This window comes from Ursus maritimus, unplaced genomic scaffold (genome assembly GCF_017311325.1).
Source record: "Ursus maritimus isolate PB19 unplaced genomic scaffold, ASM1731132v1 scaffold_2, whole genome shotgun sequence".
NCBI lineage: Eukaryota > Metazoa > Chordata > Mammalia > Carnivora > Ursidae > Ursus > Ursus maritimus.
The window spans coordinates 94,491,537-94,515,909 of NW_024424452.1; the positions used below are offsets into that span (position 1 = coordinate 94,491,537).

A 24,373-nucleotide genomic window follows, 5' to 3' on the forward strand; every position below is an offset into this window, starting at 1 on the left:
AGGTCTTCTTCACATGAACTGCTGCTACTAGAACAAGCCTTCATAATTCTGTGACCGTGCAACTGGATTTTTGGAACTAATTCGGTACTGTATCTTCTCTGTTCAGTTAGAGTTGGTTAGCTTCGGGCATGCTTCCAGCCTGGTGAGTCATTTTGAATCCTGACTCTACAATCTCAGCTCTGCCTCAGTAACGGAACTGATACGGATTCCTCCTGTCACGTCTCCTCAGTTGATGATAAAATTGCCAAACAGGATAGGGCCAAGGACCATTTTTGTCCCTGCGTGGGGAGAGGGGCTCCTGTTTGATAACAACCATAGTCTCTTGAGACCACCTCAAAACCTTGATTCTGATGGAGCAAACCGTTTTTCCTTCCTTTCCTTTAACCCAGGGCTTTTCCACCTCTGCCCTGTTGACATTTTGGACTGAAGAATGCTTTGTGGTGGGTGGGTGTTCCATGCATTATAAGCTGTCTAGCAGCATCCCTGGCTTCTACTCCCAAGCTGCTCGTAATAGTGCCCCTCTTCCCCTACCAGACATTTTCAAATGTCTCCTGGGGGGACAAAATTGCTCCTCCTTCGAGAATTGGTACTCCTATTCCATAAAGAGATTACTTGAGCATCAAGTATTTATTAAGAACCTATTATTTGGCCAGGACTTGATAATTTCTAAGAACACTAAAGAGGAAGAGGAAGACAAGGACCTTGATCACAAGAAGATTATACTGTACCCCTGGATGAAGAGGATTCAGATGGGTGATAACCTGTCTTTCTCCTTCTAACCTAGAGCTTCTTCCTATGATTTCAGTTAGGAGGAGGAAGGCTGGGTAGAGCTAGAGACCCAATTCAGCATTCTTGGCAGCTTGCTTTCTGTCTTCCTACTAGCTAGCTAGTTTTGTTTTCTTTCCTCTCTCGCTCACTCGTTAAAATACAGTAAGGAAGAAAGAGGTGTCGGCCATAGGAGCCTCTGGTCAGGCGTGAGATGGCAAATGTTTTTTGCCCTAGAATTCATCAGTATTTGCTATTAGTGTATTGTAGCTCAGACGTTGATTTGTCTTCTCATCTTAAAATGCTAAGCCTGGTGGGACTTAATAAAACTTTCTCTTCTGCCACCCCTAACATGAAACAAAAACGAGTCCCCAGCATATTACAGGCATGTAATGTGGACATCAGAGTCCCTAACAGTGAAGCAAATGCTGCCAGAGGGTAAGGCAGCTGCTCTCCCCACAGTGCTCAGCTAAGACCCCCTTTGCCAGCATGTTCATCCTCTCTGCTGTCCACCCCAAGAAAACACGCCCCTCTGGAATCAGATACTGAGATATAGTACAAAACGAGTTTTATTTCAAAATGCAAAATTGTGGTCATTGTAATAACAACAACAATAATAATAATAATATAAAAAGCATTCCCGCCTTCCACCCTAGTGCAAAATACATGCACTCAGATCGCTCAAAGATACCTAATTTCGGACATGTCACCCTGCAATGCTGCACGGCAGCAACACTTAATCCCAAACTCCTTTTGGTGGATCCGTGTGGTAGTTCCGTTCTAGAAGTCAGTGGCTTCTCAGATCTAAGTCCAAACAGCACAGGACTCCTGCTCTCTCCCACTTGAGCCCGACCCTACACGCTCTCTTTCTCACACCCAGGCTCTCTCCCCTCTCCCTCTGCGGGCTCCCAGGGGTCTTAGGAGGCGTGCTGCCGGTTGGCGAGCGCCCGGCTGCAGGGGACGGCATCCTGCTGCTTGCTTTTCTCCGCCAGGGTCTGGGTCGCGAGGGCCTTCCGCTCTAGGGCGGCCTGCAGCTCGGCCACCGCGGCCTCCTCGTCCCGCAGGCGGCTGGCGGCCGTGAAGGGGCTGCACACAGTCTCCACCAGGCCGATGACCATGCCGAGGAAGGCCAGCACGCTGCCCAGCACGTACAGCTTCACCAGCTTCCGACTGGGCCTTTGGGCCATCAGCTCCTTGGCCAGCGGGATCAGCTCCTGCACTGTTTCCATCTCGGGGGCGGGGGTGACCTGCGGGAGGGGCGGGGCAGGAAAGGGGACCATTCAGCCGCGGAAGGATGGCTCCAGCCTGCCCAAGCGTCCCTCGCTCGGCTGTCCCGCAGGAAGGTGGGGGGGACCCCGCCCCGCCGCGCTCTCCCCGGCCGGGCTCACCTCGGAGGCTCAGCGCGAGCAGGAGGCAGCGCGAGCCGGGGGCGGCGGCGCGGCGGCGGTCAGCGCGTGCGGGGGTCCGGCCGGCCTCTGCGTTCTCCTCTTCCTCGGCAGCCGCGGCTCTTCCGGGTGGAGACTCCGCAGCTGGCACCTTGGCGGTGCCCCGGGGCCGCTTATATCTTTCCTCCGAGACCCGCCTCCCGGGCTCCCTTGGCTCGGGGCCAGCGCCGCTAGCGCCAGATGAAGGAGGGGGAAGGAGGGGGGAAGGGGGGGGGAAGAGGGGAGAGGGGCGGGGAAGGACCAAGGTGGAGGCGGCCATGAGCTGTGCACGCCTGGGTCTTGTGAGCTGGGAGTCCCAGGCAGGGGAGACCGCGGCGGGGGTGCGGGGGGCGGGGCGGCCGGGACGCAGGAGGTCCCACTCCGGGTGCGCACGCAGGTGAGGACCCGGAGCCCTGGGAGGTATCGCGTACATTTCCCACGTGACTCTTCCTTAGTGGTGTGGGTGGTGGCACAGCTTTCCTTGCCCGGGGTGGCCCGTGAGGGACCCCTAAAGAGGACATCGCGGGGCGGGGGGCGGGTACTACCTACCCGGAAAATATTTAGTTTTTATTAAGGGTTGTTGTCTTCCCACAGGTGTGGGGTTCGGAGGGGAGAAGGCTAGGGGGAGAGATCCTGGTAGGGAGCCGAACCAGGTCTCCAGGCTCTGTCTGTGCTTGTGTTTCTTTCCGGCCGGACTGGTTCTATTCACAGGTGCTTGCACCGCTAGGGTCACTTGACAGATAGTTACTTAACTGAGGGTGCCCTTTTACGCAGGTGTGTGTGTGTGATGCCTCTCTGCGCTTGCCCCTGTTCGTATATGTACTTCTCTGTATCATTAAATCCAGATTATCCCCATTCCTACTTTGGGCTACGGGGCAGAGAAGATGGAAGGGGATTGTGGATAAATTTCTGCTGGTGTGGAATGCAAATAGTTCATGCTCTCAGTAACTACTTGCCACTTCCCTGGGTCTGGGGCTGCAACACCACTGTGCCAGCTCAGCTTATAGAAACGGGCAGAAGGGTGAGAGTAGAGGGTTTGGGTAAGAGCTAAAGAGAGAACTCTTGGGGGGCGCCTGGCTGGCTCAGTTGGAAGAGCATGTGGCTCTTGGTCTGTGGTCCTTAGTTCAAGCAGAGATTACTTAAGTAAGACTTAAAAAAAAAAAGCACTCTTGGACGCAAGGGAGGAGAGGAGAGAAAGATACATTTTGGCTTGGATTAAACATCATCACCCTCTGGTAGAGGGTGTAATGATTTAGCTTTGGTTATCCATTCACCGGAGTTAGCCAGCTATAGGGGAGAACAGAGAGGCAAGTGGGCCAAAGGGCTGCCAGCAGTCAAGAGGGAGGAGGGGGAAATCAGACTGGCCAGAAAATTGTAAAGGTCAGTGATGCAATCTTGCAACGCCTCCTGTGGGGAGGGACAGGGACGGGCTGTTTCAAAGACCAAATGTTTGAGTCCTTTGGTGGGGGGGTGGTCTGCGGAGGCAATTTCCCAGACAATTCAATTAAAAAAGACAACCGTAACAACTACCCTTTGCCTTGGCTATTAGCATTTAAGGTAGTAAGATTTGTGTGTGCATGCAGATTGGGCAAGGTTAGTTAAGCAGCTTTTGTAAAATTCTGCCTTTTAGTCTGCACCAAAGCAGTCAAAGTGACACGGAGCCAACCAAATAGGGGTTATTCCTAGGGGATGGTGAACCCTGCTTATTGTTCTTTTAATGTTGTCAGACAGGAAATTTCTGCAACAAGGGACGAAGTTGAGATTAATACTGATCTTGGGTCGGTCTGTCCTTTTTCTTTTTCTTTTTTTTCTTTTTCTTTTCTTCATTCTTTCTTTTAAAAGATTTTATTTATTTATTTGACAGAGAGAGAGGACGTATAAGAAGGGGAGAGGGGCAGTGGGAGAGGGACAGCAGACTCCCCGCTGAGCAGGGAGCCTGATGGGGGGCTTGATCCCAGGACCCTGGGATCATGACCTGAACTGAAAGCAGACACTTAACGGACTGAGCCACCCAGGTGCCCCAGTCTTGGCATTTTCTTTGAATCTTCCTTAAAATTTTGGAGAAGTCTCTAATTACCTGGCAGAAATGATACGTGAGCCTTCTCAGGATTTGTGAGTGTGCCAAACACTGTGGCTTCTGGAAGAGTATATGATGTATACCTTACTATTGGGGCTTTCACCTGGTTCCTTTTCTGAAGGTGAGTCAGCCCAGCTTTGGTCGCAAAACTCCAAAATTGACCAGAAATCGACTCCATCGTAATCATTTCCGTTATTTCTGTAACTGAAAGAGGGAAACCACATGTCTTCGACTGTCAACAAACTGCAGTTTATCTGGGGTTCCCCTTTTTTGTGATTTACTGTGGTAGAGCACATTATTACCTGGATGAGTCCCCCTCTTTCCCTCTTTAATAATCTGACTTTGACCCCCAGAGCCCACCAGCTTGCTGGCCAGGGCTGGGCAGACAGAGCAGCAGGTGGTATGAGTCGGTGCCAGTGCGTTTGGTGTTTCTGGTTTAGGTGGTAGCTGAGTAGGAGATGGTGGGAATAGAAGGCTAAGGATCAACTTCTGTTTAGGAATTTCTGATAATTCCTCTGTCTAGGTGGGGAAAGAGAACCCAACTTCTAGGGTAGAGGGTTACGTAGGGCTTGGGAAACTAAGCATGTGCTTCAGTAGTGCTGATGTCACTTTAGAGGTGGAAAGCCTTGTGTTGCATCATGAGGGCCAGACCAGCTGTAGGGTGATCAGCCATTTCAGTGTGTCTAGGGCTGAGGGGTTTCCCCGAGTGCAGGACTTACAGGGCTGAAACTGGGACAGCTCTGGGCTAACTGGGATAGTTGGTCACCCTACCCTTGAGTCTATCCTAACATTTATTTTTTTTAATTTTTATTTCTTTTAAAGATTTTATTTATTTATTTGACAGAGAGAGAGACAGCCAGCGAGAGAGGGAACACAAGCAGGGGGAGTGGGAGAGGAAGAAGCAGGCTCCCAGCGGAGGAGCCCGATGTGGGGCTCGATCCCAGAACTCCGGGATCACACCCTGAGCTGAAGGTAGACGCTTAACGACTGAGCCACCCAGACGCTCCTATCCTAACATTTAATTGTGCCATTTCTAGGACGGTAGGAAAGGCCAGTTTAAAGTTTATTTTGCTTTTCAAATCCCTTTCTCCCAAACATTAAAGTTAAGCACCCAGAGCCGTCTGCAGAGGAAACAATCACAAAGGGGTGGCAGTGGTCCTAGGGGTGAGTGCAGAAGAGAGAGCTGTCCCCACAACTGTGCCTTGGGGATTGAAGGAACGGGACAGAGGCCTTTTGGATGATTGGTTGTATGTGAGCCTCACTTAGTAGTAGTAGTATTTTGGTACCAGCTCCTTGCTACCTGCCAAGCCCCTGCCCACCCCTAGTATTATAGGAGGCTGGAGGGAGGGGATCATGCATCATAGGGGATAGGATAAAATCATGTAAATCTTAAAACTCCATTTCTTCCCCAGTCCTGGAGTTACTTTCATTTCATGTACACTAGCTTTGCAGAGCTTTCTTATCTCTCAAATATCAATGCGTGATTTTTGATTCTAACCTTTGTCTAACCTTTGTCTTCCTCTAGTTTTGAAGACTAGAGTTCTAGAGTCTAGACATTTTTTTTTCTTTTATTTATTTATTTGACAGAAAGACAGCCAGTGAGAGAGGGAGCACAGGCAGGGGGAGTGGGAGAGGAAGAAGCAGGTTCATAGCGGAGGAGCCTGATGTGGGGCTCGATCCCATAACGCCAGGACCACGCCCTGAGCCGAAGGCAGACGCTTAACTGCTGTGCCACCCAGGCGCCCCTTTTCTTTTCTTTTTTTTAAGTAGGCTCTTGTGTCTAGCAGGGAGCTTGAATTCACGACCCCAAGATCAAGAGTTGCACACTCTACCAACTGAGCCAGCCAGGAGTCCCATTGTTTTTGTTTTTCGACAGTTTTCTTTTCTCTTTTCTCCTTCTCCTCCTTCTCCTCCTGCTCTTCCTCCTTTTCCTCCTCCTCCTCCTTCTTCTCTTCCTCCTCCTTCTTCTTTTCCTCCTTCTCCTCCTCCTCCTTCTTTTGCCTTTAGTCCTCTCCTCTGTAATCTGTCTCAAACACTACCACCAAATAAATCTTCCTAAAATTTTTATTCTTAATTGCCTGCTTAAAGCCTGGGTCATTTCTTATTGCCTACATGGACTCCTGGGTTCTGCATATTGGATTTACTTGATTGATATTCTTGGAATCTGAGACTTCTGTGATCTGCTTTTCCCACTCATCTAACTTTAGATTTCATTTTTCTCCATTTGCTCCGCAGATGGGTTTCTCACAGCTCGAGAAACAGTCCATTCTCATTGTGGCTGCCTCACCTTTGCTCATAATCTTCTTCCTACCTGAAATGCTCTTCTCTTTCTACTGTGTCTTCCTTTTTTCAGTTCGTGTGCTCCAAGAATCCAGCAGCACACCCTGATCTCCCCTTTCTGTGAATTTCAGCCACCCCTGTGGCTCGTCCTGCGCAGGTTGGCACTGTGTTGTGTACTGTTTTACAGCTCTCTCATTGTTCCTTGTGGGCTTGCCCTGTCTCCGTGGAACACCAGATCTTTGTACCTTTCATGGTGCTAACGTATAATAGGGGCTTAATCAATAAGAGTTACATTGACCTGAAAGTCAGTATTGAGCTAGAGATTGCAAAATGATCAGATTCTCTTGGGAGGTTATTTTAGGCACAGTGGCTTGTCCTTGGCACAGAGCCTTGGGGTTAAGATTGCCCAAGACCTGGCAGCTCGGCTTAGTTCCTTCCACTCTGGCTTCCTCACCTTTCACTTGCACTCCCAACTTAGTGTCTGACATTGCAGCGATTGGCTTCCTCTAGGGCACTCCTCCAGCCTGCTCCTGGGACCCCAGGGCCTTGACAAATCCAACTGGTGAACCCCTCGTAGACAGTGTGCTTTAGTCCCTCATGGCTTCTGGCCAAGCAGAGCCACTATCTGCTGGACCACACAGGATGTGCTGGGGGCAGCAACACCCAACTGCTCACCTCCCACTTGTGAACCACGCTACTCTGCTCTGTAAGTTTGAATCTGTAAGTACAGGGAATTTTCCCCAAGCTCAAATGCCACTTAGACTTAAGAGTATAGGCCTCTGGAGTCGAACAGACTTGGGTTCGTTCAAGACCTGGCTCCTCTTACCAGGGTCTGACCTTGGACAAGTGACTTAACTTCTCTAGTCTCATTTCCTCATCTGTAAAGGGAGGGTGGTGATCACACCTGTTAAATGAGGTGTGGTGAAGCCCGTATGAGCCGGAGCACTGGGAGAGGCTTAGCAGTTGGGCAGGAATGGAAGCAGTCAATACCTGTTATTGATTCAGTCATTATTCTGTTGTCTTTGCCCCCTGCTCAGGTCAGCAGTTCCTGTGGTCCTTTAGCCCGGTGCAGGTCATTCACATTCCCTAGGTGGCATATAGGCAGCGGTAAGGTCCAAAAACGTTTGTTGAAGATGGCCGTGTATCTGATAACTGTGTTAGGCATAGTTATAGAAAGCAGAACACGACATTGTTTTTGCCCTCATGAGGCTCGCAGTCAAGAAGAGGACTCAGACATTAAGTTATTACAATATACTGGGATAAGCACAATAATAGAAATACGTACCAGGTGAACAAATGGGCTAGAATGAGAAATGTATTGACTGATTCAGTTTGGGGAGGAGATGGTCAAGGAAGGCCTAAGAGTGGATGATGCCTGAGCAGCTGAGAGTTTTAAAGAATGGATGATGTTCACCAGGTGACTCTGGGAGGAAGTGGGGGTTCAGGGTTAGGGGAGGCCTGGAGTGAAAGAGGGCTGCATGTAAAAAGGATGGTATGCATGAGAATACGTTGCATGGTCCAAGAGAAGTTAGGCAAGATTGGCATCGGATCATAAAGGATGAGTTTTGGGAAATGGCAGGAAATGAGTAGAAAGTAGTAGGCAGGAGCCATAATGAACAATTACCTAAATGGTTGCCAACGTATGTGATGTCTTGGAACTATTGACTACTCCCTCCTTCTAGGAAGACATTCTCCTTGGCTTCCATGTTATCATATTCTAATTTTCCTCCTATTCTATTCTGGACACTCCTCAGTTTTTTGTTTGTTTGTTTGTTTTGGTTTTTTTTTCCTTCTCACTTTTGCCTTTAAAAAAAAATTTTTTTTTTAAGTAGACTCCATTTCCAGCATGGATCCCAATGAGGGGATTGAACTCATGACCCTGAGATCAAGACCTGAGCTGAGATTAAGAGTGGGACACTTGGGGCACCTGGGTGGCTCAGTCGTTAAGCGTCTGCCTTTGGCTCAGGTCATGATCCCAGGGTCCTGGGATGGAGTCCCCACATCAGGCTCCCTGCTCAATGGGAAGCCTGCTTCTCCCTCTCCTCCTCCCCCTGCTGGTGTTCCCTCTCTCACTGTGTCTCTGTCTGTCAAATAAATAAATAAAATCTTTTAAAAAAATAGTCGGACACTTAACTGAGCCACCCAGGTTCCTTACCCTTTTGCCTTTTATATGACCTCTAAATATCAGCAGTTCTCAGGACTCAGTCCTGGACCTCTTTTTAAACTTTACATACTCTCTTTAGGTGATTTAGTTTACTTGTGAGGCTTCCATTATGCCTCTGTGCAGATGACATACACGTCTGAGCCCTAGACATCCATATCTTCCTGCCAAGGCTACATCTTGACTTGGATATCTTGCAGCTATCAAACTTTCTGTGTCTGAAGCCAAAGTCAATGTTTCCACCCCCAAACCTTGTACCACCATCTTGCTTCATCTAGTCTTACCATCTGTCTGGTAGCCCAGGTCCTAAGCCTGGGAGCCATCCTTTTCTCTTCTTTCTCTGTCACCTGTCATGTACGACCACCAAGACTTGTGATTTTGCCTCTTAAATATCTCCTGGCTTTATTTATTTTCGATCCCCCTTGCCACCCTCCTAGTCTAAGCCCTCATCACCTCACCTGGACTGTTGCTGTGGTCTTATAACTGGTCTCTCTGTCTTGGGTCTTGACCTATCCAATCCAATCCAATCAATCTAATTCAATCCAATGTAAACTTAAAAGAAAAAAACAGACCTTATCATGTCACTCTTCTCTTTAAAACCTTTCAGTGGGGGGCACCTGGATGGCTGAGTTAGTTAAGTGTCTGCCTTCAGCTCAGGTCATGCTCCCAGCATCCTGGGATTGAGTCCCGCATCAGGCTCTCTGCTCAGCGGCGAGTCTGCTTCTCCCTCTCCCTCTGCTGCTCCCCCTGCTTGTGCTCTCTCTCTCTCCCTCTCTCTCTTTCTCTCTCTCTCAAATAAATAAATAAATAAAATCTTAAAAACAAAACCCTTCAGTGGATCCCCATGTTGCCCTTTGGATCATGGCCTGGATTCTTAGCATGGTGTATAAGTTCACCCGTGATCTTTTCCTTGTCTGTTTTTCCAGTTCACCGTATATCCCTCAACCCCTGCTCTCTAGGTGCCAGCCACACTGTTTGGTTCTTTCACAACTTCAGATCCTTCCTCGTGTTGTTCTCTCCACCTCAAACACTTTGATCATTTCCCTCATCTTATGGACTCGTGCTCATCCTTCAAGTGTCATTGTCCACTCACTGCCTTAGGGAGGCCTTCCTTGACGCTTAGGTGAGGGAAGCTCCCTGTGCTGCACATTCCCATCACCATCTTACTTTCCCTTTCACGACTCCATTGTGTGTCTCCATTGCCAGACTGTAAGCTCTGTGAGGGTGGGAACGATCTCTGTCTTGTTCAGTGTTCTCAGAGCTAGCACAAAGCATTGTCTATTGAGTTATTTAATCATAGCTATCAGTTTGTCTTGTATTGCATTGATTATCCTCTAGGCAGTGGGAAAAATTGATGTCTTTCAGGCAGCAGAACAGTTCAATAAGGTTGGCGTTTTAAGTAGCTCACTATTGGCAGAGTGAAGAATGCACGAGTGGAGCAAGACTAGAGGCAATGAGTAGGATATTGTTAGAGTAATTTGGGCAGTGAGGGTCTGGGCTAAGACAGAAGTAATGGGGATAGAGGAAGACAGATTTGAGTGATGCACTGTAGGTAAAACTGGAAGGCTTAGTGCTGTAGAAGAGAAAAGGTGTCAGAGATGACTCCCAGGTTTGGAGAAGGAAGAAGGAGCACATTTGGGGAAGAAGAGAATGGGTACCATTTTGGGTATAATGAGTTTGGACTGTTTATGAGACGTGCTGGCAAAGGTGGTTGTTAGCAGTTGTATAGGAATCAGGAATCTGGAGCTCTGGAGAGAGATTGGGTTGTAAGTTGAGGATTTGAGAAGTTTCAGTGAGTTGGGGGTGGCCGAGATCTTGGGAATGGGGGAGATAACCCATGAGGGAATAGAGAGAGGAGAAAAGGATGGAAATAAGGGGGCTGAGAAAACACTAATGCTTGCCTGAGACTGGTGGTGAAGGAGAGCGATAGGTCTAATTGCCTAAGTCAGCTTGCAGAGTAGTTTGGTTCTAAGAGTATTAATCACAAAGTCTGATTTTCTTCCTTCACATCCAGAATCTAGGCCAAGAGCCCTCTTGGAATAAAGGACTCATTTCTAATGTAATAGGCAGAATTTTAAGATGGCCCCTGATGTACAAGCCCTATAAAGCCCCCAGGATTTGCGAACATGATGGGATTGTCACTCTCATGATTAGGCTATATTATATGGACAGCTGATTTAATAAAATTAAAAATTCAGTTCTTCAGTCACTTGAACTACATTTCAAGCACTCAACAACCACAAGTAGTTAGTGGCTACCATATTGGACAGTGCAGATAAAGAACATTTCCATGATTGCAGAAAGTTCGATAGCAGAGCACTGGGTCTCAATCCATGGAACTGTAGGAAACATCTGGGAAGTGGTTCTCCATTCTGGCTATAGATGCTGCCTGAATTCTTTGTTCCTCTTCAAAACTAAAACGGTTTATTAACGGTTGCCTACAATTACTGTATCCATTTCTTTATCAGCCATTCACTTTTGCCCACTTCCATCTGGCTTCCATTACCACACCCCCACCAAAAGCTAATGGGATATTTATTGAATGAATTAGATTTTATCATTCAACAGATAATAACTCTTCCTTCCTTCTAAAAACACCTTTTCTCTGTGCTTCAGGGACACTGCACTCTCCTGCTGAAGAACAGGAGAACACTGCACCCTCTGCTCTTCATTGTACCACCTTAGTTTCTTCTTCCCAGATTTCCTTTGTTACACCTTTCTCTTCTATCAGTCAGTGGTTCTCAACCTTGAACACACATTCGAATCACTGGGGAGCTTTTAAAGTTTCTGAAGGCCGGGCCAGATCAATTAAATCAGAAATTTCTCCAAGTGGGACCTAAAGATCAGTAATGTTTAAAGTTCTAAAGGTGATTCTTTTGTGCAGTCAAGGTAGTGAATTGCTGCTCTTAATGTTGGGGGTATTGTAGGGTCTTACCATGATCCCTCTTCTCCAGCTACATTATTTCCCTAGGTCAGTGGTTCTCAGTCCTGACTCCACTTTAGAATCATCCTGGGAGCTTTTAAAAGCCGTCATTGCCGGGGAGTTCCCCAAGATGGATCGACTCTAAATTCCTGAGGGTGATTCTAGTATCTCCTGGGGCTGGAGTAAGACTTTAGAGGTCCTAAGCCCTGAAAAGATTGAGTTTTCCACCCTGCCCATATAAATCAAAATAACAACAATATTAAATCTTAAAATATAGATAGGGGGGATGTACAGCCTTCTAATTTTGCCTAAGGTGTTTACTTCCATATCTTAAAAAAAATAATTAGATACAAAAATTTTGATACCTCTACTTTGCTGGCAACTTAAATATGTGTTTAGCCTGCCTTAGGAAGTCCGAATTTCAACCCAAGGTCACCTCCTTGGAGCGACTTCTCTTATCCATCTTTTTTTTTTTTTAAAGATTTTTAAAAAATTTATTTGATGGAGATCACGCGTGAGGGAGCACAAGCAAAGGGAACGGCAGAGGGAGAGGGAGAAGCAGACTCCCTGCTGAGCAGGGAGCCCAATGCAGGGCTCAATCCCACGACCCTGGGATCATGACCTGAGCCAAAGGCAGACGCTTAGCTGACTGAGCGACCCAGGCGCCCCTTATCCATCATTTCTAAAGTGGCACTCCCAACAGCCTGCGATCCTCATCTATTATATCATCCCCTTAAAAAACATTTCATACAAAGTGTTGGAAATTGTAATTGTTAGATTTAGTTTTTGGTTTACTTGTTTATTGTTTGTCTCCTCCACGATGTCAGGGTCTTGTCTTTTTTGCTGCTATCTTTTGTCTCCCCATCTAGCACAATGGCTTGTACAAAATAAGTGTTCAATAAATATTTCCAGAATGAATGAATGGATGCACACTGATGTATGGCAAATGGCAGTGAGTAGATGAATCCCAAGGCAGATAGGCCACCTTGGGTTGTCACCGTGTACAATGCTGTCTTCTGGGGTGGGGTGGGAGAAGTGAGTTCATGAAGGGAGATCCTTGTTTCCAGCAACCTGGTCAAGGCTTGGAGCAGCAGGTACATGCCATGATGTCGGATGGATGCCAGCAAGTATTTATTTTTAGGTTGTAATTTCCCTGTGTCACCTCCAAATTTTCAGTAAAATTTCTTAAATTCAACAGCTGTGTGTTTCATTCCTTGTGTTCATGTTTGGGGTCAAAATAGGCTGGTGAGATGCTTAAAAGAGCTAGGAGTGTTTGAAGGCAAATAGCAACTAGAATGAATTTGAATTATCCGCTACCATCTCCCTAGAGTTGTCAGCATTATGGTTATTTGGATAGTAGACAAAAGGGTGATTTGGAGAGCTAAGAAGTTGAGGTCACTCTGGTTACATAATTAATAAGTTATTTGGTAATTATGTGTTCAGTGGCTGTGTCCCATGAGACAATAGTCTCCCTCTGGACAGTGATTCTGTCTGACTTGTTTACTCCTGGTCACTGGATGCCTGGCTGGGTGGGTGCTCAGTAAATATTTGTTTTGCAAATGAATGGTTCTGGATGTTTTTGTGTTTCTGAGTCAAAAGTCAGAAGGGTCTGCTGACATTTGATGCGGAGGACTGGAAGAAAAGCCCAGGCTCTGAGGATGAGAACCGCATAGAAGCTGGGGGGAGAGGGGTGTTCTGTACAGACTGGTTTGTTGGGGGGATTCAGATCCAAGCTCAGACCCCCAGGACGGCTGGAGGGATAACAGGACACTGTTGATCCCTAGTCAGTGGACTTAGAGAAACAAGTATTCTGAGACCCCACTGGGTTGTGGGAAGGGGTATCTTAATGTCTTAGGCTTGGTGCTCATTGGCCCAGGGTTGGGATAGGCCTAAGATGACTGGTGGGACACACTATCTTAGGTGGCACAAGAGCAGGCAGGGATTGACAGACCTTTGGCTATACATGTTCCTGGATTCTCTGAGGGTGACAAAGAACCCTTAAACGTGTTGAGGAGTTCTTTTGTCCTAAGACCCTCTCTCCATTTGTGCCCTCCTCTCCCCTGGCCCCACTTGATCCCTTGCATCCCCTCTGCGGGTTTTAAAAGCTGGGTCTTGTATGCTCTGAGTGCCTAGGTCCATAGCCTGAACGCAGAAGTATTTTAGTTCCCCAAGCCAAAAATACTGCCATTTTGATTCCTGGCCTTTTTTTCCCCAAGGACCAGCCATGGTGGATGGAATAGGAAGCCTAAGCTTGGGGGCGTATTGATCAGTGGATTGACTCACCATGAATTTTCCCAGGTTCCAGTTCTCAGGAGAAAAAACTGCTTATTTTTCTGGATGATTTTTCTCTGCATGTTGTCTTGACAGAGAGTTATGCAGTAATATTCATGGCATCATGTTTTTCAGCACTTTTTGTTAGGTTTCCCCTTGCCCCGTGGATCCGTACTAATAAATCAGTAATTGTTTATTGAGCATCTGCTATGTGCAAACACTGGGTTATGCACTCATCAGGGGATAAAAAGAATGGCTAAGGGTTGTTCCTGTTCTCCAGGAGTTTACAATCCAGGTTTAGGGACAAATTACGAAATAACTAAAAGTTAAGTAACCGTAAATACGTAAATTTGACATAGAAGGGATTTACAAACAAAACAGAATTGATTGGTACTAAAATTGTATAAGGTCTGTTGCTGGGATTTGAGGAGAATTTATGGAGAATACCAGAGAAGTCATCACTGATCCAGGACCCTGATCTGAGTCTTGGATTTAGAACTTATCCAAGTGTGCAAGAGGTGGAGACATCAGTGTAGATGAGCAGAGCTGGATGAACTGAGCCTAAGTGTGGTCAAGGGAACGGAATGGCTGGATCAGAGCACCATGTGAAGGGCGGCTGTGTGAGATAAGGTCAAATGTGCAGCTTTTTGGGGCACCTGGGTGGCTCAGTCATTAAGCGTCTGCCTTCGGCTCGGGGTGTGGTCCCAGGGTCCCGGGATCAAGCCCCACATCGGGCTCCCTGCTCCACTGGGAGCCTGCTTCTTCCTCTCCCACTCCCCCTGCTTGTGTTCCCTCTCTCACTGGCTGTCTCTCTCTGTGTCAAATAAATAAATAAAATCTTAAAAAAAATGTGTAGCTTTTTAAGCAGGACCCTGAGAGCCTAGCCTGGCTGTGGACTTGGAATCTTAACCAGGAGATGATGGAAAGCGTACAGGTCAAAGTGCATACCAAGTCCAAGGCAGCAAGCGAAGCACTAGGCCAATGCTAACAGGGTGAAACGTACCTTGGAAGAAGTGCAAAGGCTTGTGTGTGCATCAATGTGTGTGTGCGTGTGTGTGTGTGTGCGCGCGCGCATGCGTGTGTGCGTGTGCACGTGCGTGGGGACACCTCTTAAGAAGAGCACAAATTCAAGATGAGGGACGAATGCTATTTTAACAGTATTTGACTTGAAACAGCTAGAAGGGTTAATAGACCTCTCAGCTCAGTATGGGTCCTTGGTGTGATCCGGCTGGGATCTGGCTGGGAAAAGCCTCCTGCAGCTCAGGCTTCAGCAGCAGGAATCAAGTCTCCAGAACCAGAGTGGTACTGGTGTGCTATTTTCTTTCCCCAAGTCCTTGAAGAGGATGACTTTGATAAGATGGCCAATATTCATACAGGGGCTTCCTGAGTTCTCTCCTGTGGGAGAGTCTTATTCTCATGTGCTCTTTCCATTCAGGTTTCCCTAGGACCCGGAGCCCACTTGACTTTCTCAGACCACTGCACATCCTCGTGCAGAGTTTACTGAGCTGCCCGAGGTGACACGTTCCAACCTTGTCTGGGAAGAAAAGTATCGATGTACAACCAGCTGAGCAAGCATTTGTCCGGGATGAAATGCTGTTCTGAGACGTGGAACTTCTAGAGCTAAAACAAGGAGAATCCTGGAAAACTACAGTGGTTGGTCACCCTACAACATTCCAGAACCTTCTCCTTGAAGATTCGCCCCCACACCCAGTGGTTTTTCTCTTAGAAACTGGAGCAGGACGCCGGTCTCATAGGTATTTATCTTCTCAGTACAACTTGCAGAGATCTCATGGTCTGTGTTTCTAAGGTTTTCCAAGGGGTCAAGCTTGTGAAGTTTTAAGTTTTGCAAATCTGACATATTCACTAAGGCCATTTTTCCTATCCGTTTCCTTGCGGTGGCATAGTCTATAAACTGTCCCATGTGATGTTCCCTTTTTGTGAGAAAGATTCCCTTAATCTTGGAAGGACCAGATATTGTAATGGAAAGAAAGTGGATTTTTGGAAGCTTAAAGCTCTTCTGGTGGATTCTGGTTTCACCATATACTAGTTGTGGTAGTCAGTGCAATGTGTTCACCACGTTCTACTGTGTTTTCCTCTTCTGGACACATAGGAAGATCCCTTAGGCGCCCTCTGAACGGTTCTGGCCAATAGGTTGTAAGCCGAGTGACTGTGTCACTTTAGAGCTGAAGCACGGAATATGAGAGAGCTTCTCCATGCTCCTCTGTCCTTGCTGTCATGACCATGAAGGCCACGTGGCCTTGTTGGTGCGGCTACAAGACGGCAGAAGTCCCTGAGTGCCTGTAGAACAGAGGACCTCTCCCCTCACCATCGTCTCCCATCTTACTTTGTGTGAGCAACAGACGAATGTTTGTTGTGTTACAGCTGCTGAGATTTTGTGCTTAGTTTATCACTGGCAATGAAAAACGCCAGTTCTGCGTCTTCCTCTCCTTGGGTTACCCTAATAAAATAGCATGAATTGGGTGGCTTAAGCAACAGACATTTATTTCTCACGGTTCTAGGAGAGGAGAAGGCCAAGGCCAACTGGTGCTCGTGAGAGCTGGCTTCCTGGAGTCAGACAGGTGGCTCTTTGTTCTCTGTGGAGGCAGAGCCTTGGTGTCCCCTCCTCTTCTTATAAGGGCACTAATCCCATTAGGGGGACTCCACCCGGATGACCTCATCTAGACCTAAGTACCTCCCAAAGCCTAATACCTAATACCTAATACCATCACATTGGGGTTAGGGTTTCAACATATGAATGGGTGGGAGAAGCATATTCAGTTCCTAACACCTTGTAATCTTGTCAAGCTACCTAATAATGCTGATGCTTTAAAAAAGGGAAGTAATATCTCCTTCAAAGAGCCATCTTAAAGAGCTAAATAAATGAGATACTGTAGATGTGGTGTTTAGAATGGTTCCTCATGCATACCAAGAGCAGAAAAACATTTTGTTCCCTTTTGTTCTTTTAGGAAAATATGCAGATGTTTCTTTCTGGAGTAATACTTAACCAAAGGAGTAAATACAACGTCTCCTGTACAGGGAAGCATACACAGAGTCTCCAGAAGATGCAGGTAGGCCCATCTCTGTACTGTTGTTTGTCTCTTGATCTTTCCCCTGGAGTGGTCTTTGATCAAGGAACCTGTGCCCACAACAGGCCACCATGGTGTCAGACATTGGACACCAGGACCTCCCCACCCCTTCACTTCTAAACATCATATTTTAGGAAAATTGTTGACAGGTGGGGGAACTTCTAGAGGAAGGTGAGCAGGTTAGGAAAAGCCTGGAAGCCATGGGGGTGGGTGAACAGCCTACTACAAGTAAGGTTGCCAGGTTTAGCAAATAAAAATATGAGAAGCCCAGTAACATTAGAATTTCAGATAAACAGTGGATCCCATTTTAGTAGATAAGTTGCGCCATGCAATCTTTTTATCTGAGATTCAGATTTCACTGGGATCCCTGTATTTTATCTGGCAGTGCTGGCCACAAGGATTGTGGAGGACAGTGCACACACATCACACAGAGACGCCACATCGCACTTGGGAGCACAAATGTGTATTTATACTTGGCTCCCGGGAGCTGCTGGGTATGCAGATTTCTGAGTGAGCAAGGGGGAAGGAAGTTCAGAATTAGGTGTGTTATTCTGGGAGAACTGCATGGGAAAGGCAAATTTGGGTGAGGGTGGGAGTTTTTGGTTATCCTCACTTCTTCCTTCCCCTCAAAATATCGATAGATGAGAACAGGCTCTTTTGATTTGCCCTAAGACATACGAGCGGGAAGATAAGGTGCTGGTAATTACTTAGTACTTTTTCTACCTTCCCTCTCTTTTGGCTTGTCCTTCCTTACACATTTATTAGTACATACATTTATTGAGGAACTATGCTAAGGGCTTTCTTGACAGAAGAAATCGAATAGCCCCAAGAAGCCATATTTCTTAAGAAGGGGAAACCGTGTCTTACAAAACCGACAGTAGTTTAGACAACTTCTAGTGAACTCCGGGGCAGTCTGTGGTTTTAGTGGAAGGGGTGCGGGGCACAGGAGGGAGCAAAGAGGATGGATTAATAACTTGTGGAGGAACAAAAATTACCATCCTTACCCCAATACTTGTAACTTTATGTTTACTGATTATTCTAGCAAAATATGCTCATTGTGGAAGATGAGAGCATGCAGAGGAATAGAAAGAGACGGGAAATGTTAGTGTGTTGAATATTTTCTCCCTGGCTTCTCTCTGAGTATTAGTTTTCTTTAGAGTTAAGTAGATTTTATATACATTTATTTTCTAATCACCCCTTCAGTATCCCATAAACATGTCCCTCTTTATTGGTATTAAATCTGTTATCAATATTTTAGGTCAGAAGGGTGTCAGGATTTGTTTTTTTTTTTTTTTAAGATTTTATTTATTTATTTGACAGAGACAGATAGCGAGAGAGGGAACACAAGCAGGGGGAGTGGGAGTGGGAGAGGCAGGCTTCCTGCTGAGCAGGGAGCCTGATCCGGGGCTCGATCCCAGGACCCTGGGATCATGACCTGAGCTGAAGGCAGACGCTTAACGACTGAGCCACCCAGGCGCCCCAGAAGGGGGTCAGTTTTGACTCATGTTTTCAGGGGAAGGAATGAGGTTGGATAAAGACTCATCACCCTTGTCTGCTAGGATATGGACCAGATATAGATCAGTGTAAGCAAGGCCCCAGGGAAAGTGTAGGTAGCTTTTATCTAGAGCCCTCAGACTTGCTGGGCAAGTTAAAAACAAGACTTCTGTCCAGATTCGCTTAGACTCCTATTCTTATCAGGTGTTGGACTCTGGTTTTACTGAATCTTGATGACCATAAAATAATAGGTCTGTTTTGCTTACGCCTGTTCCTCTGCCCTCTGTTTGTAAACACTCCCCACCCCCTACCCTCTGTCCTTCCCTGTCCAGGAATGCAGGAAGCATCACCCTGCTCTCGGGAGCTTAGCTTTGTTGGCCCCCAGAGCGTCCCCTCATCCCTTCTGGTCCAGATCATGGTTCCCGAGGAGTTTGCAGCCCTTAAGGAAGAGAGCGGAATGCACAAAGCATTCTTGGGTTGGGACCTGGGGCCTCCGTGGACGGCTCGCTGCCCGGTAAGTGAGCTATGCAATGTCTGGATGGGAGTGATATTTGTGTTTTGATAAGAACTGCAGATTCTGCTGATCATTGTCCTTGACACCTGCGTGTGATGCACACGTGGGTACAGACACCCTTTATGGAGGACACACCTGGGCGGGCCAGAAGTTTGCATTGTTTCCTTTATCTTTATAAGGATCCATGAGGTAGATGGCTAATGTCCCCACTGGAGGCAAGTAGCTTTGGTTGTCCAGAGGCACCCAGCTGGTGGGTGCAGAACCAAGAACTTCACCTTCACCCCTCTCACTCTGAGGTCCAGGCTTTAACTAACGCTGTCCATCTTGGAGAGCAGAACATTTTGGAGCTGGAGGGGGCTTCAAAGAAGATTTAAAAACATTGAATGTCCCAGCCGCTCTATAAGCCAATTGAATTTTTGAGTGGGGCCTGGCTTAAGTATATGATTTTGTAAGCTCTGTAAGTAATTCTGGGGGGCAGCCTGGATTAAGAACGAGTAAAATCCAACACCTTTATTTATAAATGATGAAAATGTAACCCAGCGATGAGCTTGCCCTAATTTACACTTTTATTGAGTAGCAGAGCTGGAGCTAGGTCTAGGATTTCCAAGATGTTCAAGTCCATACATGGACCCTGTGTGGCCACAAGCACTGCTGGGAGGTGATGATTAAAAGCCTTGAGTTGGGGTTGATTCTAGACATGAAGCCAGATACACCCATGCTCCCTTCCCCCTCAGACCACAAGGTGCTCATTTCCCCAGACTCCATCAACAAACGCCAGTTTGAACATTTGGATATTTCGTTTGTCGTTCTACTGGCCCTTTCAGGGATCATATTTAGAGTTCTAAAGTCCTGTTTGGCAGCCCTCTGCTAGCTTGGGGAGCAGATCTCCTGGTGCAAATGCCCATGACCCTCGCAGCCATTCCTCTGTGTCTTCCCCAAATGCTTCTGGCCTGCCATGTGGCTGCATGTTGCCCCCTTCAGGCATATCTCTCTCTCCTCTCAGGCTGGGCCATGGCCACTTGGCCAGCTTCACAGCTGTGGCCAAAGGTCTCAGAGGTTGAACTTAGGTTTTGAGAACCTAATGCCCTGAGGGCAGAGATAGAGGCGGCCGGGAGTAGAGGAGGGTGCATGACCATGAGCTGACTTGTCTGCAGGAGGAAGGTCAGGAATCTGGGAGGGCAGTAAAGGTGGTAAAAATGCCAGCGTATTCTTCCCTCTTCTCTGGGAAGCCAGCCAACAATGGGCCAACCATGGGCCAGCGTTCTCCTCCAGCAAGCTGCAGGCTACACTGGGCTGCACCCTCAGGAGGGAAGGGGTGGGGCATTTGGGGGTGTACCATGGGAGGTAAAACAGAAGGAGCTGAGGCTCCTGAGGTGACCCGGGAGCCTGACCTCGGGAGGGGATTCCCCTTCCTGTGGCGAGGCGGAAGTTGTGTCATCCTGCCATAGACGCTTTGTTTGATCTTGTTAGGTCACTGTGATGCTTGTCCGGCTACCTTCTCTTTCCCTTCCTTATAAGGTGTTCCGTCCTCAGCCAGAGCAGCTCCCGGTCAGCATGGCGGGAACACACTGCCTGTAGGTGCCCGAGCCTCTCAGGTGGGGGATCTGGGGGCGAGCCCCTTCCCCATCTCTGCCCACACAAGAGAGGCTGTCGATTTGAAAAACAAACAAGGAGGCAAGGACTGGTGTGCGTTCCGGATGTTTCTACAGCATCGCTGTCTCCCCAGGGGTCCCCAGCTGACACCAGTCCTCCAAGAGTTGAAGCAGGAGCTCAAAGCGGCCTCGTCAGGGATTGGGCCTTGGTTAGGTTTGGGGAACAGGAAGTTCAGAGTCGGGTGGATTCCGGTTAAAGATTAGCGAAGGCAAAGAAAGGGCCTTGAGGCAGCGTTAGAATCTAAGTGATGGTTAAAAATATGAGTGCTGGAGCAGACTGGTCTGGGTCCAAATGACCTCTTCCTCGCTGGACCCAAGTTGCCGAACATGTGCCTCATTGTCTTCATCTGCAAAGTAAGGATAATTCAGTGTCTTCCCCCCCCCCCCGAGATGTAGTGAGTATAGAATGAGTTAATACATCCAAAGGGTTTAGAACGGTGCCTGGCACACTCCCCGGAGCGCCTGGTGACATGTTAGCTGTAGTTACTTTAGGCTGACTGCCTGATTCTCCCCAGACCTCGGGCCCAAGCTAATGTGTGCCTTCGTCCAGTGGGTGAGGAGGGGTGGGTGGGGCGAGAGAGAAGGGCACCGAGTGGAGTCACCCCATGATGGGCCGGCCAGGCTCCGGTTCTGCCGGCCTCTGCCCGACGCTAGGTTCCTGTCTATGCTCAGTAACACAACAGACTCGCTTTCTTCCTCTGGTTTTTGGAGAGGAGCATGGAGGGGGGACCGGTGTCTGGGCTTCTGAGCTGTTGTGCACGTGTGGAGGGCCACGCCAGCTTGAGTCAGGTGGCGAATCCCCAGGGATGTTCCTGGAGCCTACCCCATCCCGCAGACGAGGACTCAGATGTGACTCACTCAGTCTGGGCCTGAGTCACCGGTGGCCCTTCCTCTACCACCTGCGGTTCGACATGCGCAGCCTGGACCAGGCTCTCATCCTCCTTCACCTCTTCCCTCCATTCCTCTCTCCTTCTCTCCTTTCCTTGTTCTCTATCCCTTGATCCCCCATTGATCAGATCCTGGTGTCCCTGACAGATGGATAACGGAGATGGGGGCTTCTAATGCCTCCCCCACACCCTGTCAGACATTGCTGGGAAGGACCGAGAAGTGCACAGGATACTGCCCACATCGGCCTGGTGGCATCGCCGTGATCTGAGGGTCGGTGCCTCCCAAAGAGTCCTGTCTCTGCAGCTGAGCGCTGCCGGAATTTCCGCTCTTAGCCGTCGTTCTGGTGACCGAACAGCCGGGCTGTCCCCTCTGAGAATGCAAGCGCACCCACAGTGCATGGGGACCCCTTAAACTACATCGGTTATTTACCCTTCAGGGTGAACCTCTTCGCTACACAGAGAGTGAGCATCTACTGTGCCAAGCACTGTTCTCGGCACTTGGAAAACAGTAGTGGACAAAAAGTGGACAAAAATCTCTACCTCCTTGGACCTGATATTCTGATGGGAGGAGTCAGAAAATAAACATGATAAATAGATATATAGTTGGTTTGAGGTGGTAAGTCTTACCAACCACAGAGACCCAGTCTACCCATAATGAGGGGAGGTGGCCTTGGGAATGGGATGGGGCGGGGAAGTTGGTTGTCATTTTAAATATGGTGGTCACCATTGAGAAAGCAGCATTTGAACAGAGACTTGAAAGAGGTAAGACAGTTAGCCTCGGAGACGCCTAGGGGAACGGTGTTCTGGTGTTCTGGGCCAGAGAGAGCACCTGGGGCCAGAGCCCGAGGGCAGAAGCAGTGACTTGGGGGCCCCGCACCTGGTGTTTGGGTCATGCAGGGCCTCACAGACTCTCTCTGAGGGCTTTGGCTTTGACCCTGACCGTAACGGGGAGCTGGTGCAGGGTTCCGAACAGGGGCATGACATGACCTGTTGTGTGGGGTCTACTGCAGGACCAGCTGGAGGCTATCACAGAAGTCCGGGGAAGAGAGGCTCGGGGCAAGAGGGTGGGCGTTGCCTTTGGAAGGGGAACTACCGTTTCCTGATAGCATGATGCGGGTGCAAGAGAAACGGGAGTCAAGGAACGCTTGGCCAGCCGCTTCCCTGAGCGCAAGTTCTGATGAGCCAGGTCTGCTGCTGAGGCCGAGGGCCGCAGAATAGGATGATGGGAAGCAGGGCAAGAGGGGACCCACAGGGTGACTGGGGCACAGTAGTGATGCCCCTACCTGCCCTTTAGCCCTGGCCAGGTCCTAACCTTGTCTCGGGTTCTGTTTTAGGCTTCTTGTCTCTGAACAAATTGGATTCTGAAGTTCAAAGCCTGAGCCTGGGGCCCTGCCATGGGGGTGGGGGGGATGTCTAGATAGTGTCGCTGAGGAGTGAGGCTGACTGGGCTGCCCTTGGGGTCTGCAGAAATGATGTCCTGGACTGGGCCCGGAGTGTGTAGGGCCCAAACAGAGCAATTGCCACTTTCCTCTGTGAAGCCAAACCACTGCTGGGACCTGCCCCAGCCTGTGAAGTCTGAGACTCTAAAGGCTTATTTACCTGGGCTCCCGGCCTCCTAAGAGAGGAGAAGGAGGGGGATTTGAAGGGCTCCAGCCACTCAGTGTGCGGCCTACCACACACCGCCCCGCCTCGTCTGAGGATCTGGGATTGCGACACCGGCTCCTTCTGCTGGTTAACTATTAATGAGTTCTTTGTCACATCCTCTTTCCTGGTGGTAGGCAGCGGAGGGGGCAGTTCCAGGAGGGTGAAGGCTTCCTGGAAGCCTTGAGTTCAGGGAGCTGGAGAAGTGGAAACAGACAGGCAGGTGGGCTCCAAACCCCGAGGTGGGGGTGGGGGGAGCAGCAGTGCTGTTTCTCTGGAGGACGTGCTGGGGGTCTCTCTGGGTACTTGTTGCAGCGGCTGGCCCATGGACAGAAGCTGCTCCTGCTGACTCGGGCTGGCGGAGTCCTGGAATTCTTACAGGGGTCTAGACACTAACATTAGCGGAGTATCTGTTACGCGTGTAAACAACTGAACGCCCATTTGCTAATTACAAGACTTCCCCCGCCCATCTAAACTTATTGGACTAAGAACTGAAGGGTTAGAAGTGCCCGGTTTAATCCACATTTTCCCCTGTAAGGGTTCTCAAACCAGCTTCTTGGACTTAACCCTCAAACTGTAGAGAACTTTCTATAGTTCTCTATAGAGAACTGTTCGGGGGCCACTGACAGCCTGGACTGGGTAGATAGGAGTCTCCTTTAAATAGACACTTCGAGGCAATGGTTTTCCAAAACAATGCCCCGCAGGCTCTCCTGCACTGCAGGGCCAAGGTCCAGACTGGGTGACCTTCCACTCTCTCTAAAAGCCCCCTGACCCTCACCTGGGGGACGAGTGTCCTCTGAGACCAGCCTCTCGGTCTAGGCCTGTTACTGCCGTATCCAGTGGCCCTCAGGCAGAATTGCACCCAGAAACCCACACAGGAAGCTGTTCTCGGGCCAGGTGGGGGGCGGGCGAGGAAGCTGGTCTAGTTATGCTTCAGGTCAGGTCTGTTTGCTGGCCCTCCAGGCTGGCATTCCTGCCCGGGAAGGGAGGGGCTAGGAGACCAGCCCTTAGGAAGCTGGGGGCATGACTCACAGGTAGTTACCTGTCCTAGGGCTCCCTGCCAACCTGCAGAGCAATCCAGAGGGGAGGCCTTTCGAGTTTATTCCTGTTTATTCCTCTTAAGCTTTCCTTGGGTGAGTTGCGCTTTGACCCCTCCCTGAGGAACCTAAAGCTCCTGCAAATCATCCCCCCCCCCCCC

The 24,373-nt window shown here is 48.7% G+C and overlaps 2 protein-coding genes across 5 annotated transcripts in view; one reads left to right on the top strand and one right to left on the bottom strand.

Moving 5' to 3' along the window:
• Positions 1–1,318: 1,318 nt before the first annotated feature.
• On the bottom strand, positions 1,319–2,321 carry G0S2 (G0/G1 switch 2). Its single transcript, XM_040636386.1, has 2 exons — positions 2,154–2,321; positions 1,319–2,012 (listed from the first exon to the last, which is right to left on the bottom strand). The coding sequence occupies exon 2, from the start codon at positions 1,992–1,994 to the stop codon at positions 1,683–1,685; it is 312 nt and encodes a 103-aa protein (XP_040492320.1). The 5' UTR covers positions 1,995–2,012; positions 2,154–2,321; the 3' UTR covers positions 1,319–1,682.
• LAMB3 (laminin subunit beta 3) overlaps positions 2,052–24,373 on the top strand; it is a 61,758-nt gene continuing 39,436 nt past the window's right edge. Inside the window, exons 1-4 of one of the 4 annotated variants that reach the window (XM_040636383.1) lie at positions 2,052–2,108; positions 15,337–15,655; positions 16,868–16,969; positions 18,814–18,995. The gene's annotated coding sequence lies outside the window, so the exon portion shown is untranslated. Of the gene's footprint in view, positions 2,109–2,466; positions 2,587–5,213; positions 5,239–7,110; positions 7,253–15,336; positions 15,656–16,867; positions 16,970–18,813; positions 18,996–24,373 lie in introns of those variants that run through there. The other 3 variants (XM_040636381.1, XM_040636384.1, XM_040636382.1) reach the window with 3 other exon arrangements.

Bases quoted from the DNA above. Each gene is read 5' to 3' on its own strand.
- G0S2 (XM_040636386.1), bottom strand. From the start codon at position 1,994: ATGGAAACAGTGCAGGAGCTGATCCCGCTGGCCAAGGAGCTGATGGCC.